Genomic DNA, 13,222 nt, shown 5'->3' with positions numbered 1-13,222 from the left:
TTGATTGTCCTTTGATGCACAGAAGTTTTTTTTTTTTTTTTGCGATACGTGGGCCTGTCACTGCTGTGGCCTCTCCCGTCGCGGAGCACAGGCTCCGGACGCGCAGGCTCAGTGGCCATGGCTCACGGGCCCAGCTGCTCCACGGCATGTGGGATCTTCCCGGACCGGGGCACAAACCCGTGTCCCCTAAATCGGCAGGCAGACTCTCAACCACTGTGCCACCAGGGAAGCCCCTACACAGAAGTTTTTAAGCTTGATGTAATTCCATTTGTCTGTTTTTGGTTTTGGTGTCACATCTAAGAAATCGTTGCCAAATCCAGTGTCAAAAGGCTTCCCCGCTATGTTTTTTTCCTAGGAGTTTTATAGTTTTAGGTCTTAGGTTTAGGTCTTTAATCCATTTCGAGTTCTTTCCCCAGTGTGTCTCCTAGGTGCGCTTGTCAAACATCATTTGATCATATATGTGAGAATTTATTTCTCGGCTCTCTGTTCTGTTCCACTGATCTATATGTTTATCTTTATGCCAGTATCATACTGTTTTAATTACTGTAGCTTTGTAATATGTTTTGAAATTAGTGATAGGCCTCTAACTTTGTTCTTTTTCAGTATTCTTTTGGCTATTCAGGGCCCTTTGAGATTCCATATGCATTTTAGAATGGTTTTTCCTATTTTTTCAAAAATGCCACTAGAATTTTGATAGGGATTACATTGAATATGTAGCTCATTTTGCATAGTATGTTTTTTTTTTTCCTGCAGTACGCGGTTCTCTCACTGTTGTGGCCTTTCCCACCATGGAGCACAGGCTCCGGACGCGCAGGCTCAGCGGCTGTGGCTCACAGGCCCAGCCGCTCCGCGGCATGTGGGATCCTCCTGAACTGGGGCATGAACCTGTGTCCCCCGCATCGGCAGGTGGACTCCCAACCACTGCACCACCCGGGAAGCCCAGTATGGACATTTTAACAATATTAAGCCTTCCAATCCATGAACATGGGATGTCTTTCCATTCATTTGTGTCTTCTTTAATTTCTTTCAGCAGTGTTTTATCATTTTTAGTATACAAGTCTTTCACCTCCTTGGTTAAAATATTTATTCCTAAATATTTTATTCTTTTCAGTGCTATTGTAAATGGGATTTAAAAAATTTTTTTCCCCTTTTTCTTGAATTATTTTATTTTTTATACAGCAGGTTCTTATTATTTATTTCATACACATCAGTGTATACATGTCAATCCCAATCTCTCAGTTCATCCCACCACCAGTACCCCTGCCCCTGCTTTCCCCCCTTGGTGTCCATACGTTTGTTCTGTACATCTGTGTCTCTATTTCTGCCTTGCAAACCAGTTCATCTGTACCGTTTTTCTAGATTCCACATATATGCATTAATATACGATACTTGTTTTTCTCATTCTGACTTACTTCACTCTGTATGACAGTCTCTAGGTCCATCCACATCTCTACAAATGACCCAATTTTGTTCCTTTTTATGGCTGAGTAATATTCCATTGTATATATGTACCACATCTTCTTTATCCATTCGCCTGTCGATGGGCATTTAGGTTGCTTCCATGGCCTGGCTATTGTAAATAGTCCTGCAGTGAACATTGGGGTGCATGTGTCTTTTTGAATTATGTTTGTCTCTGGGTATATGCCCAGTAGTGGGATTGCTGGGTCATATGGTAGTTCTATTTTTAGTTTTTTAAGGAACCTCCATTCTGTTCTCCATAGTGGCTGTATCAATTTACATTCCCACCAACAGTGCAAGAGAGTTCTCTTTTCTCCACACCCTCTCCAGTTTGTTGTTTGTAGATTTTCTGATGATGCACATTCTAACCGGTGTGAGGTGATACCTCATTGTACTTTTGATTTTCATTTCTCTAATAATTAGTGATGTTGAGCAGCTTTTCATGTGCTTCTTGGCCATCTGTCTGTCTTCTTTGGAGAAATGTCTATTTAGAACTTCTGCCCATTTTTTGATTGGGTTGTTTTTTCTTGACATAGAGCTGCATGAACTGTTTGTATATATTGGAGATTAATCCTTTGTCCGTTGATTCGTTTGCAAATATTTTCTCCTATTCTGAGGGTGGTCTTTTCGTCTTGTTTATAGTTTCCTTTGCTGTCCAAAACTTTTAGGTTTCATTAGGTCCCATTTGTTTATTTTTGTTTTTATTTCCATTACTCTAGGAGGTGGATCAAAAAAGATCTTGCTGTGATTTATGTCAAAGAGTGTTCTTCCTATGTTTTCATCTAAGAGTGTTATAGTGTCCAGTCTTATGTTTCGGTCTTTAATCCACTTTGAGTTTATTTTTGTGTATGGTGTTAGGGAGTGTTCTAATTTCATTCTTCTACATGTAGCTGTCCAGTTGTCCCAGCACCATTTATTGAAGAGACTGTCTTTTCTCCGTTTTATATCCTTGCCTCCTTTGTCATAGATTAGTTGACCATAGGTGCGTGGGTTTATCTCTGGGCTTTTTATCCTGTTCCGTAAATGGGATTTTTTTTTTAACTTCCTTTTTGAATTGTTCACTGTTAGTGTATAAAAACACAACGGATTTTTGTGTTTGATTTTGTAAACTTTGCAAACTTTTGCAACTTTGCGGAATTTGTTTATTCTAATAGCTTATTTGTGTGGACTCTTTAGTGTTTTCTACATGTAAGATCACATCATCTGCAAACAATTTTACTTCTTCCTTTCCAATTTGGATGCTTTTTATTTCTTTTTCTTGCCTAATTGCTCTGGCTAAGATTCCCAGTACTATGTTTAATAGAAGTGGCAAGAGCGGGCATCCTTCCCTTGTTCCTGATCTTTTTTTTTTTTTTTTTTGCGGTACGCGGACCTCTCACTGTTGTGGCCTCTCCCGTTGCGGAGCACAGGCTCCGGATGCGCAGGCTCAGCGGCCATGGCTCACGGGCCTAGCTGCTCCACGGCATGTGGGATCTTCCCAGACCGGGGCACGAACCCATGTGCCCTGCATTGGCAGGCAGAGTCTCCACCACTGTGCCACCAGGGAAACCCTGTTCCTGATCTTTAAGGAAAAGCTTTCAGTCTTCTCTGTTGAATATGATGTCAGCTGTGGGCTTTTCATATATGTCCTTTGTTATGTTGAGGTAGTTTCCTTCTACTGTCTTTACAAAAAAAAAAATCCCAAACTTTTCACATAACAGTCCTCACATTATTTTTTATAATACTATTTTAGTTTTTTCCCTGCAAAAATCTTACCCTGCAGCTGTCTTGAATAGAAGCTGCCCTCCTCTTCAAATGGGTTGTGGGTGGGGTTGCCATTCTCCTAGCTCCTCGGTACCTATTCCAAACCATTACTCTTTCATCTTCTTATAAAAGTCTTTTCTCCTTTGAGGCTCATGATATCTGGCTATATTATAAAACAATAAACCACCCAGCTTTCTGGGATCTCATCTACATTAGACTTAGGCTTTGGTGCCTGGCTTATCAATGTCCTTTTCTCTTTAAGAGAAAAGGGCATTGTTATCTTGTTATCTTTCTGAATGCCCTGAGTGTTTATGTGAACATCCCACCTAACCACACCTTGTCTTTCCTTTCCCTGACTTAATCTATTCCTGGGACTTTAATACTTTGCCCTCTTTCAACTCTCCCCATTCTCACTGGTTGAATGCTAAACCTTATCATCACTTGTCCTTGTTCCACTTTTGAAAATGGAACTTAAGCATCTGACTCTCTCATTTCGGCCTTCTGTTATTCCAGTTTTCTTCCTTTACTCCTCTTTTTCAGTGTTATCAAGACTTCTTGTCCCTTGGGCCCTCCATTTTCTTCCCAATCTATCACTCACCCCTGCCTTCTTCACTTTCTTCCTGTCCCAGATTCCTTGATTCAACACATCACACAATTCATCACAGTTTTTCGTATGTCCTCCCTGGCCTTTTCACTCTCTCATTTCCTCCTCCTATTTTAAGTTAACCTTTTTGAATAGGTTCTCTCTGCTTCCCTACCTCCTACCCATTCTGCATCCTGTGTGGTCTCCTTTTGAGTTAGTCGCACCAGTTTTATTACTCATCCTTTTTGACCGCTCAGCTTTAGACACAGTTGACTCTCCTTGAGACACTTTTTTTTTCCTTGGCTTCTGAATGCCAGGTATCTGTTTTCCCTCCTACTCCTCTGGCCATTCCTTCTCACCTTTTCCTTCTCCCTTCTACTCAGGGGTTACAGCAGTAGTTCTCTAAGACTCTGCCCTAGGCCCTCTGCTCACTTTATACCCTCTCCCTGTATGATCTCATCTGCTCGCAGTGGCTTTATTGTCAGCCGTAGGTAGACAGACCGCAGGTTTGTATTTCCATAGAGCCCTCTTCTGAGCTCCAGACCTATACGTGCATTCGGCTGCTTACTTAACTTGTCTCCTTGGTTGCTTCCTAGGTGCCTCAAACTCAACAGACTAAAAATAAAATCCAAAGCTTTCCTGTCAAACCGGTTCCTTCTCAGTGATTAGTACCACTCACCATCCAGTTTCCCAAACTAAAAATTTGAACGTGATCCTCCATTCGTCCTTCATCCTTATCTCCCATATTCAGGTTATACGTTCTAAGTGATTTTACTTCTTTTGTATCACTTACTTTGTTCGATTTCGGTTGTCCTTCCTCACTGTTGCCGCCTTTGTGCTCACTACCATCATCTCTGGCCTGGATTCTTATTAAATGCTTTCTGACTGTTCTCCTTGTATCTACTCTTGCCTGTTTCTAATCTGTTTTGCACAGCACTGCCAGAGCAGTCTTTTAAAAATGCTAATTGCTATTGCTTTTAGACTCAAATCCCAAATTCTTACCAACTCTACATGACTTGGCCCCATCTGTAGACAGCTGTAGCCCTGCCACACTCCACACTTTGGCATGTAGAACTCTCAGGCCTTCCAGAGTGGCATGTCCTTTCTGTTTCAGGGTTCCTTAGAGGGCCTTCATACACGTTCCCTCCTGAAACTCTCTTCCCTTCTCTTCTTCCCCAGCCAACTACCATTTCTCCAGGTCTCAAATGTTACTTCTTCCCTGTCCCCTCCAGTCTTGGTTAGGCAGACTTTCTACCTTTTCTCCATGGTATTGTGAACTTCTACATAATACTTATTACTATTATAGTTTTTTGTTCTGTGTGTTTTTTCTCTTATATTATAAGACTCTAAAGGCAGGGGCCCTGTTTGTCTTTCTTCGTGTGGTCCCCAAGACCCAGCACATAGAAGGTACTTGAGACATATTGTATTTATGGAGGAAGGAACAAACAAGAGAATGAAAGTCTCAGAGGGCAAAATCTCAACCCTGTTGACCGGCCACTTGTGAATTCACAAGCCCAGGCTGTTGAATCCTCCTGAAGAAAATGATACACTAAACCCATAGTCAGGTGACTCTTCCATTTTCACAAACTTATTTTGAAATAATCATGAATTTCCTCAGTTTCCTGCTTCACCTTCTCCATATTCATTCTTGGACAACTTTAACTCCTACTTCAAAGACAAAATAAAGAACACTGGGCAGTTACCCCTGCATACACATTCCTCTTCTTTTTGTCTCATTGGATGAGGTTGCCATCCTCCTGCCCAAGGCCAACCCCTCCAACCCTGATCTGCATCCCATTCTTCCTCCTTCATTGGTTATCCTTTTCCTCGCTTGTATCTTGAATCTCATCCTTCCTACTTCTTTCCCCCTATTGTCAAACTCTTCCTAGCTTAACGTGTCATCTCAGCTGTGGGTCCCCATTTATTTACTGCTCTCTCTCTTCCATTTATACCATTCTTGAGATCTTGCCTCACACTTGCAGCCTCTACCTCCACTTTAGAGTAAGCTTAGTAAAATCTGGTTTTGTTCCCATGATTTGATTGACCCTGTTCTTGACGAGGTCGTTAATAGCCTCTTAGTTGTTAAATGAAGTGGATACTTTCAGTCCCTATCTGCCACATTTGATTCTCTTTGATCATCTCCTCTTCAGTTACCTTTAGGGTGTCTTTTTGTTCTGCTTGTCCCTTAAAGGTTGGTGTCCCAGGTCCTATCCTCATTCTGTAGACTTCTTAGGTGATCATAACTACACTAGGGTTTTCAGGTGTGGTACTTAAGATTTCAGAGTCATAATGCTTTTTAGTCCATGTCTTGCTTCTCTTGATATCCTATGTGAGTCGTGTCCCTGGAGTTGTACCATGCAGCCAGCCAGCAGAATATTCTTTCTAAAAGAGAACTCTGATCATGTCACTGTTCTACTGACAACCTGTAAGTGACTCTCCATTGCCTGGAAGAAAAAGACCCAACTGCTTAGCTTGGCATAAAAGGCCCTTCATGATCCTGCCTTGTCTTCCTCTCAGCTTTTTTCTGATTCCTTATCATCCTCCCTCCATCACCCTTACACTCAACCTCTATGTTCCAGAAGTCTTTAGAAAAAGACCTGTTTCCTGTTGTCCCTCTCTCTCCCTTTGCTTGTGTTCTTTCCCCAACCTGGAACACTTGCTCTTCTTCACCTGGCCAACAGCTCAAAAATGTCACAAAGCTGTGTTAATGGTGGCATTATTAGAATAAGAGGAAAAGAAAACAACCTGTATTAAATAATTACGCTGTACCTGGTGCTGGGCTAGTTGTTGCCGTGTGCATACATGGTCTCATTTAATCCTCAAAATAGCCCTGTGAGAGAGGTAATGTTATTACCATATATAAATGAGGAAACTGAGGCTCAGAGAAATTAGTAACTTGTCTAAAGTCATATTTCTGCTTACTGGTGAAACTGGGATTTGGACCCAGGTTAATCATGTTCTAAATCCTATGTACTTTCATTGCTGCTGACAACTTTGAAAAATAAAGCTCACTTTAATATATAAATCCTGCTGTAATTATTAAATGACATTAACTTTTAAATGCCTTTCATATAACTTTATTAGAACTGTTCTATTATGTTCTCGTTTCATTTTTCACTGGATAGAATAAAGCTCCTTTATTAAATAGAACACATTTGTTAGCATTTAGTAGAGACAAGGTGAAAACTGGACACATCTGCCCAGGGACCAGAGCCCTCGTTTCAGAACCTCCCGGGTGCTCTTGGTTGTTCTTTCGTGCTCTCAGCTGTTCTCTGTGGGCCTTTCATATACTGGTCTGACTCCCCTTCTCCTTTTCTCCCCTTTACTCACTGTTCTTTCCCTTTCACTCTGCCTTTCACTTTTCTACCCCCCCCCCCTTTTCTTAGCTTCCTTACCTGTTTGCAATTTATAGATGAGTACATTTATTTTTCCTCTGTTCTACGAAAGTCTTCAAACATACAGCAAACTCGAAAGAATTTTACAGTAAACACCTGCCTACCTACTACTTGGATTCTAGATTTTACTGTATTTGCTTCATCACTTATCATCCGTCCATCCTCCTCTCAGTCTTACTTTTTGATGCATTTCCAAGTATTAATAATTTGTCGACATCAGTGTACTTCCACCTGAATACTTGACCATGCATATCAGTAATTAGAGCTCAGTATTTGCTTATAGTGTTTTTTCCCTTACTATGAAATTTACATGCAATGAAATATACAAATCTTAAGCCTGCTTTCACTGTGTTTTGTCAGATGCACACACCTGTGTAACCCAGACTCCTAGCAAGATAGAGAGCGCTGCCACCCCTCCAGACGTTTTCCTCATGTCCCTTCGTAGTCAATCCCTGTCCCCCACACCCTGAGGCAACCATTGTTCTGTTTTTTCCCCACCATAGATTCTTTTTTTTTCACTTCTAGAACTTTATATAAATGGAATCATATAACGTAACCTGTATTGTTTTTTGTAAGCCTTCTTTCTCTTAGCATAATGGCTTTGAGATTCATCCATATTGTTTTATTTATCTGTAGTTCATTCCTTTTTTTTTTTTTTGCTGGGTAGTATTCTAGAAGATAAGCATAAAATAATTATAATTTTACACTTATAGAATTTTAAGTTCCTTGTTCTTGATTTCTAACAAGAACATAATAGTGAACATAATATTTTATATTTCTAATTTTAAAAAGCAAGCAAATTATTGTATTATATGTATTTGACTTTCTCTTTCCTTTGAGAGGAAAATAGTGTCTCCTGATACAGGATTCACCTGCCAGTAATAACAATTGGCTGTATTTCAGTGTTGATTTTAATAGCGACCATGGTTTGATAGAGTAAATTTCCGTTTGCTTTTAAGGAAACAAGGCTCTTTCTGCGACAGCTTTGGAAGAAATTCCATATGTTATTGTATCTGCCCCAGTTTTGGCTGCCGTCTTTAACTTGTCTTTTGGCACAGGTGTTCTTTATCTGCAGGCATCATTTCATGTTGCTGTATTTATAAGTTTTCTTCTCCTGTGGGAATTCCTCTCCTTTTTTTCTCCCTTCCCCTCAGTTTCAAGGAAGAGAACCTGTGAGATTTTTTTCTCTGCATCATCTCCCCCACGGCAGGTCGCAGCAGTTGACAGGAACAGCAGAGGCTGCTCTCAGGACTCTGGTAAGAGCAACTGAAGAGGAGGAAATGACCCTCTTTGCTGAAAGTAAAGAGAATTTAAGTATTGCTCATTCCTCTTCAACTGCTCTTCCCAAGCTTTCGGGGTTCCCTGGGGGAGATCGAGTTTCAGGTTGTTCAGTTCATCATGTCAGCAGTTACCTGCGATGGTCCTTCTCTCATTTGGAGCCCTTTCAGTAGCAAGGAGCCTGCTAACAGAGAGTGACGTAAGAAAGGAGGCACTTCTAACAGTGTGACCTTGGGCGCTCTAAGCCTCAGGTTCATCTGTAAAGTGGGGATAATACCAGTTCCTCACTGGACCATTGAAGGATTAAGATAACTGGGAAGCTCTTAGCATAGTGCTTGATCGATACCAGGGTTCAATACACGCTAGTAATTGTGAATTAATTTGATACAATGTTTACTCAGTTACTTTGGGAGTTAAAACGAATTACTGCTGGTAACTGGGCAATGAGTGATTCGAGAGACAGCCAATGGGGAAGGAAGATGAGGATCTGCCAGATGGTGTAATGAGATCTCAGCCTTTTGTTTATTTCACCTTCCATGGGTAACAAGACAGCTTGGAAAAGTGTAATTTCAAGCGTGACAGAACGTAACCACAGAAGAGGCGGGGCCTAAGTAGTTAAAAGCCGCGAGCCGTGTCGGAACCCTTGTCTGTCTCATTTGAGCTCAGAGTGTTCCTTTCATCACTGGGGGCCTTGTCCTTGCGCACCCTGGCTCTGGCCTCTCTGCTTGTGATTTTGGCCGGTGAGCCCTTCCGCAGCTTCTCGGCTCATCCTCGTGGCTCAGCAGTTGGCCGTAGCTCTGCTCCTGCTTAGTTCTGGCTCCTGTTTCTCAGCTTCAGCCTTTGGCTCAGTGCTTCTGGTACCACTTCTGCCACCCGCCTTGGCCTGTGCCCCAGGACTCCCTCCTGTTTATTTCTGTGGAGCGTCTAGCCTCTCAGCCAGAACCCCTGGTTCCTTCTCAGAGAATCTTAAATCCCACAAACACTATACCTCCCTTAACGTGAAACTTGCAAAGCAATTGTGATACTATAGTAAGTCCCCTACATATGAACCTTCAAGTTGCGAACTTTCAAAGATGCGAACAAGCATTCGCACGTTCCGTCACGTAAGTGAGTTCACGAGTCTGGCGTACATTGTCACACGCGTGCATCCTCTACAAGTGGCTGTGTTTTTGTGTACTGTGCGGTACTGTGTAGAGTACAGTAGTATAGGATCTTTATTTCAACCCCAGGATGTCCAGAAGGAAGTGTAAAAGCAGTGGTATAGAGCGGATTAGGGTAACTTTGTTGGACTCACGAACAAATTGGACTTAGGAACGTGCTCTCGGAACGGAACTCGTTCATATGTACGGGACTTACTGTATAGCAATGGTCCTGGGCCATGGTCTCTAGGTTTTTATTAATACTGGAGTTTTTTTTTTTTCCCTCTGAACAGAGGAACATTAATCTTGATTACTATATTGTAAGCATTGGTGGGAGCCCACCTTTCAAGTTCTGTGGTCAGACAGTTGCTTAGAAGGAGAACTAAATGGTTATGAGTTGGCCTGAGGGGTGTGTTCAGTGTCATTCAGTTTTATTGAGAACTTAGTGGCAATAATGATGATAATCACTAACACTTAATCAGTGCTTGCCATGTGTCAGTTCTCAGCACTTTACATTTATTAGCTCATTTTATCTTCCTAACAACTTCGTGAGATGGTTGTTAATCTCATACTAGTGTGAGATTAATAGCCCTACAAAGATGAAGAAATTGAGCGACAGCAAGGTTGAGTAATTTGCCCAGGGTCACACGGCTGGTCAGTGTCAGGGCCCCGATTCAAAACCAGGGCCTCCTCGTCACCTCTCAGAATGGCTCCTGTGTCTTAGGTAGCATGAGAGATGAACTATAAACTGAGGTTGTCTTAGGCCTCCAGCCCCATAGGGCGTAAGACGGATGATAGAATGTCGTGCTTCTAATCGGGCTTCCTTCTGAGTCAGTTGGGTCTGGGTTCAAGCCTTGCCTTTGTCACTTGCTGATGTGTGACTTTGGGCAGGTTCTTCAAGCTTGCTAAACGTCACTCTTCTTCATCCACACAGTATCTCACAACATTGTTGTGACATTTAAATGAGATCACCGCAGTTCCTGGCACACATTAGAAAGAGCAGCTCCTTTTGTCATGGATGAATAAGGCACTCCGTGCTGTGTCCTGTTTGAGTGGCACAAAGTCAGTGTTAGGGCGCCTAAGGCAAAGAGGGCTACTTAAACATTGTTTTATCATGGAAATTTAAAACATAAAAATTCGAGTAGTGCAACGAATCCCCCTGTATTGTCCCCCAGCTTCAACAGATACCAACATTTTGCTAATCTCATCCCATCTCTCTCCTCTACTTTTTTTTTTTTTGGAATATTTTAAAGCAAATCCCAGCTATATCTCATGTCATTTTACCCATAAATACTTTAGTATCTTATCTTTAATAATTAACGAATTTTTAAAAATCACAATACCATTAACATGACCTAACAAAATTAAAAATCCTTTATGTCATCTGATATTCAGTCTGTTTATATTTTGCCTGTCGACCCCAAATTCTCTTTTATGGTTTTGTTCAAGTCAATATCAACACAGTTTCACACATTGCGTTTGATGTCTATTCTTTAGCCTCGTAAACTCTAACCCCCTCCTCCTTTCATAGTATTTACTTGTTTTAGCAACCAGGCATGTCTGCATTTGCCCTTTAGAATTTTTCATCCTCCAGATTTGGCGGTTAACTTATACAGTTCAGTGCTGGGCAGATGTATCGGAATCTGAGCAAAAAGAAAAATCAGTAATACTGAGTCTGCCTTTATTTAAAACTCTGATATTGTGTTCATCATGGGTCTTTTACGTTCATTTTGATTTTTTAAAATACTGTCTTAAAATGTTTCTCTCCATTCCTGTGTCTTCCGGCGCTCCCTTAAATTTTGCACGTGAGGCAAGTGGTTCCTCACTCCCTTCATTCCAGTCCCGGCCATGAGTTAACTTGTTTCTCTGTCTCGCCTGTGTCTTGTCCACCGGTGATTATGTCTGGCTTCTGAAGCTTTGCTATTCAAAGCGTGAGCCGTGGTCCAGCAGCACAGCTCACTCCTGGGAGCTTATTACAAATGCAGAATCCTAGACCCCAACCCAGACCTGCTGAGTCAGAATCTGCATTTTAACTGGATCCCCAGGGGGTCTGCGTGCACAGTAAAGTTGGAGGAGCGCTGCTCTGGAGGTGTGATTCCATTCAGGGTTAGTTTGTTTGGCAAGATTTCTTACTGTGTCACATCAGGAAGTACGTGGTGTCTGGTTGTCTTGCTTTTGAGGATGTTAAGCTTGATCACTGGGTTCAGATGTGATCAGCCTGACCCACCTGTTAGAAAGTTGAGAAGTCGATTCCGAGCGCTCCCTGGGGCAACATGGTGAAGAGGAGGGCAGCTAGATGGATTTGAATGTCGACTTACACTTACCAGTCTGCGACCCTGGACAAGGTGCTTCAGCTCTCTGTCTGTAAAATGGGCATCATGGTGGATGCATCTCATTGGGCTGTCATGCAGATTTTCTTAGAACCGGACCTGGCACAAAGCAAGCTCTCCATCAGAGACAGTGCTGCCTTTCCACTTTTCCTTCCTCATTAGAGAAAGCATCTTAACAAAAATGTCTTGAGTGGGGCCTTGCAGACTGGGTGGGACAGTGTTCTAGGTGACATTCATGATTTGAATGTCACTTCTAGGTGACATTCAGAAGTGCACAGTGTATTTTTGGAGATTGGCGAAGAATTTGACTTCACTGGAGTTGTTTTTTTCAGTAGAGTGTGGGGAAAGCCAGATTGGGAAAGGCTTTGACTCTAGGAAGTTTGTAGTATTTGGTGAGCAGTGAAGACTCAGTGAAGATGCTCAAGGAGAGGAGAATGTTGTGAAGTGGAGTTTAGGACATTGAATCCGTCTCCCTGCGCAGGAGACACGGGAGGGAGAAAAGTTCGAAGACTGGGAGGGCGTTTCAGTGGTTCACGTAGAAGGTAGGAAAGGCCAGAGCCAGAGTGGTGGCATTAGGGGGGGAAAATAAAAGGGCGGTTATGAAGCAGTGGTAGTGTGAGCAATGCCCGAGCGTGGGCGCTGTGGGCAGACAGACTTCTGTTTGGTCTGGGTTTCACTGCTTACTGGCCACGTCAAGTTACTTAATTCCCTTAACCTCAGAGCCTCATTTTCCTTATTGGTGAATGGGGACAGTGACGTCTTGTTTAGCAGGTTACCTGTAAGGATTCAATGAGATGGTGCGTGTCATGTGCCTGGCTTAGAGTTGCCACTAGATAAATGCTGACCGTAATTATTACTAGATGATTGGGTGTCTGACTGAAGGAGAGGAGGGTAGGAGAAATCATTTTTTAGCTTCAAGTCTAGGATAGTTGGTGATACAGAAAGAGGAAGGTTGCCAGGGAGAATTGGTTTAAGGAGGCGGTATTACATTCCCTTTTAGATGTGTTGAGTTTGAGACCCTGACAGGATGTGCAGGGGTAAGTGTGTCAGATTTCAGGGGGAAATTATGCAGGAGCCACACTTGACTAGACCTGTGCTGTTTCTTTTGGTACAGATTATGGTTCCAATAATGCCTTGTGCTTTATTTCTCAGGATCTCTGCGGTTTCTGACCAAGCAGATGTTTTATTTTTACTTGGACATCCATTCACATTAGCCTCTGACTTTGCAGTCAGTGGTCTGGGACCCGGCTGGTTCAGCAGCAGAAGGTAGCAAGGCTCTTCCCCCTCATGGCTTTT

The 13,222-nt window shown here is 42.3% G+C and overlaps 1 protein-coding gene across 8 annotated transcripts in view; it reads left to right on the top strand.

The window, feature by feature from the left end:
* The window catches only part of AGK (acylglycerol kinase), a 92,450-nt gene that overhangs the window by 8,272 nt on the left and 70,956 nt on the right, over positions 1-13,222 (top strand). For 4 of the 8 annotated variants that reach the window (XR_009565245.1, XM_060305211.1, XM_030854024.2 and 1 more), the window contains exon 3: positions 13,079-13,192. The exons of the other annotated variants lie outside the window; for them this stretch is intronic. Coding sequence is in view for 3 of the 4 variants with exons in the window: in XM_060305211.1 (XP_060161194.1) it covers positions 13,079-13,192 (114 nt within the window). In the remaining variant the exon portion in view is untranslated. The remainder of the gene's footprint in view (positions 1-13,078; positions 13,193-13,222) is intronic. 8 annotated transcript variants of the gene reach the window in all.

Source organism: Globicephala melas, chromosome 9 (assembly GCF_963455315.2).
Source record: "Globicephala melas chromosome 9, mGloMel1.2, whole genome shotgun sequence".
NCBI lineage: Eukaryota > Metazoa > Chordata > Mammalia > Artiodactyla > Delphinidae > Globicephala > Globicephala melas.
The sequence above is the reverse complement of the archived record's forward strand: the minus strand, read 5'-3'. Positions and strand labels throughout refer to the sequence as shown.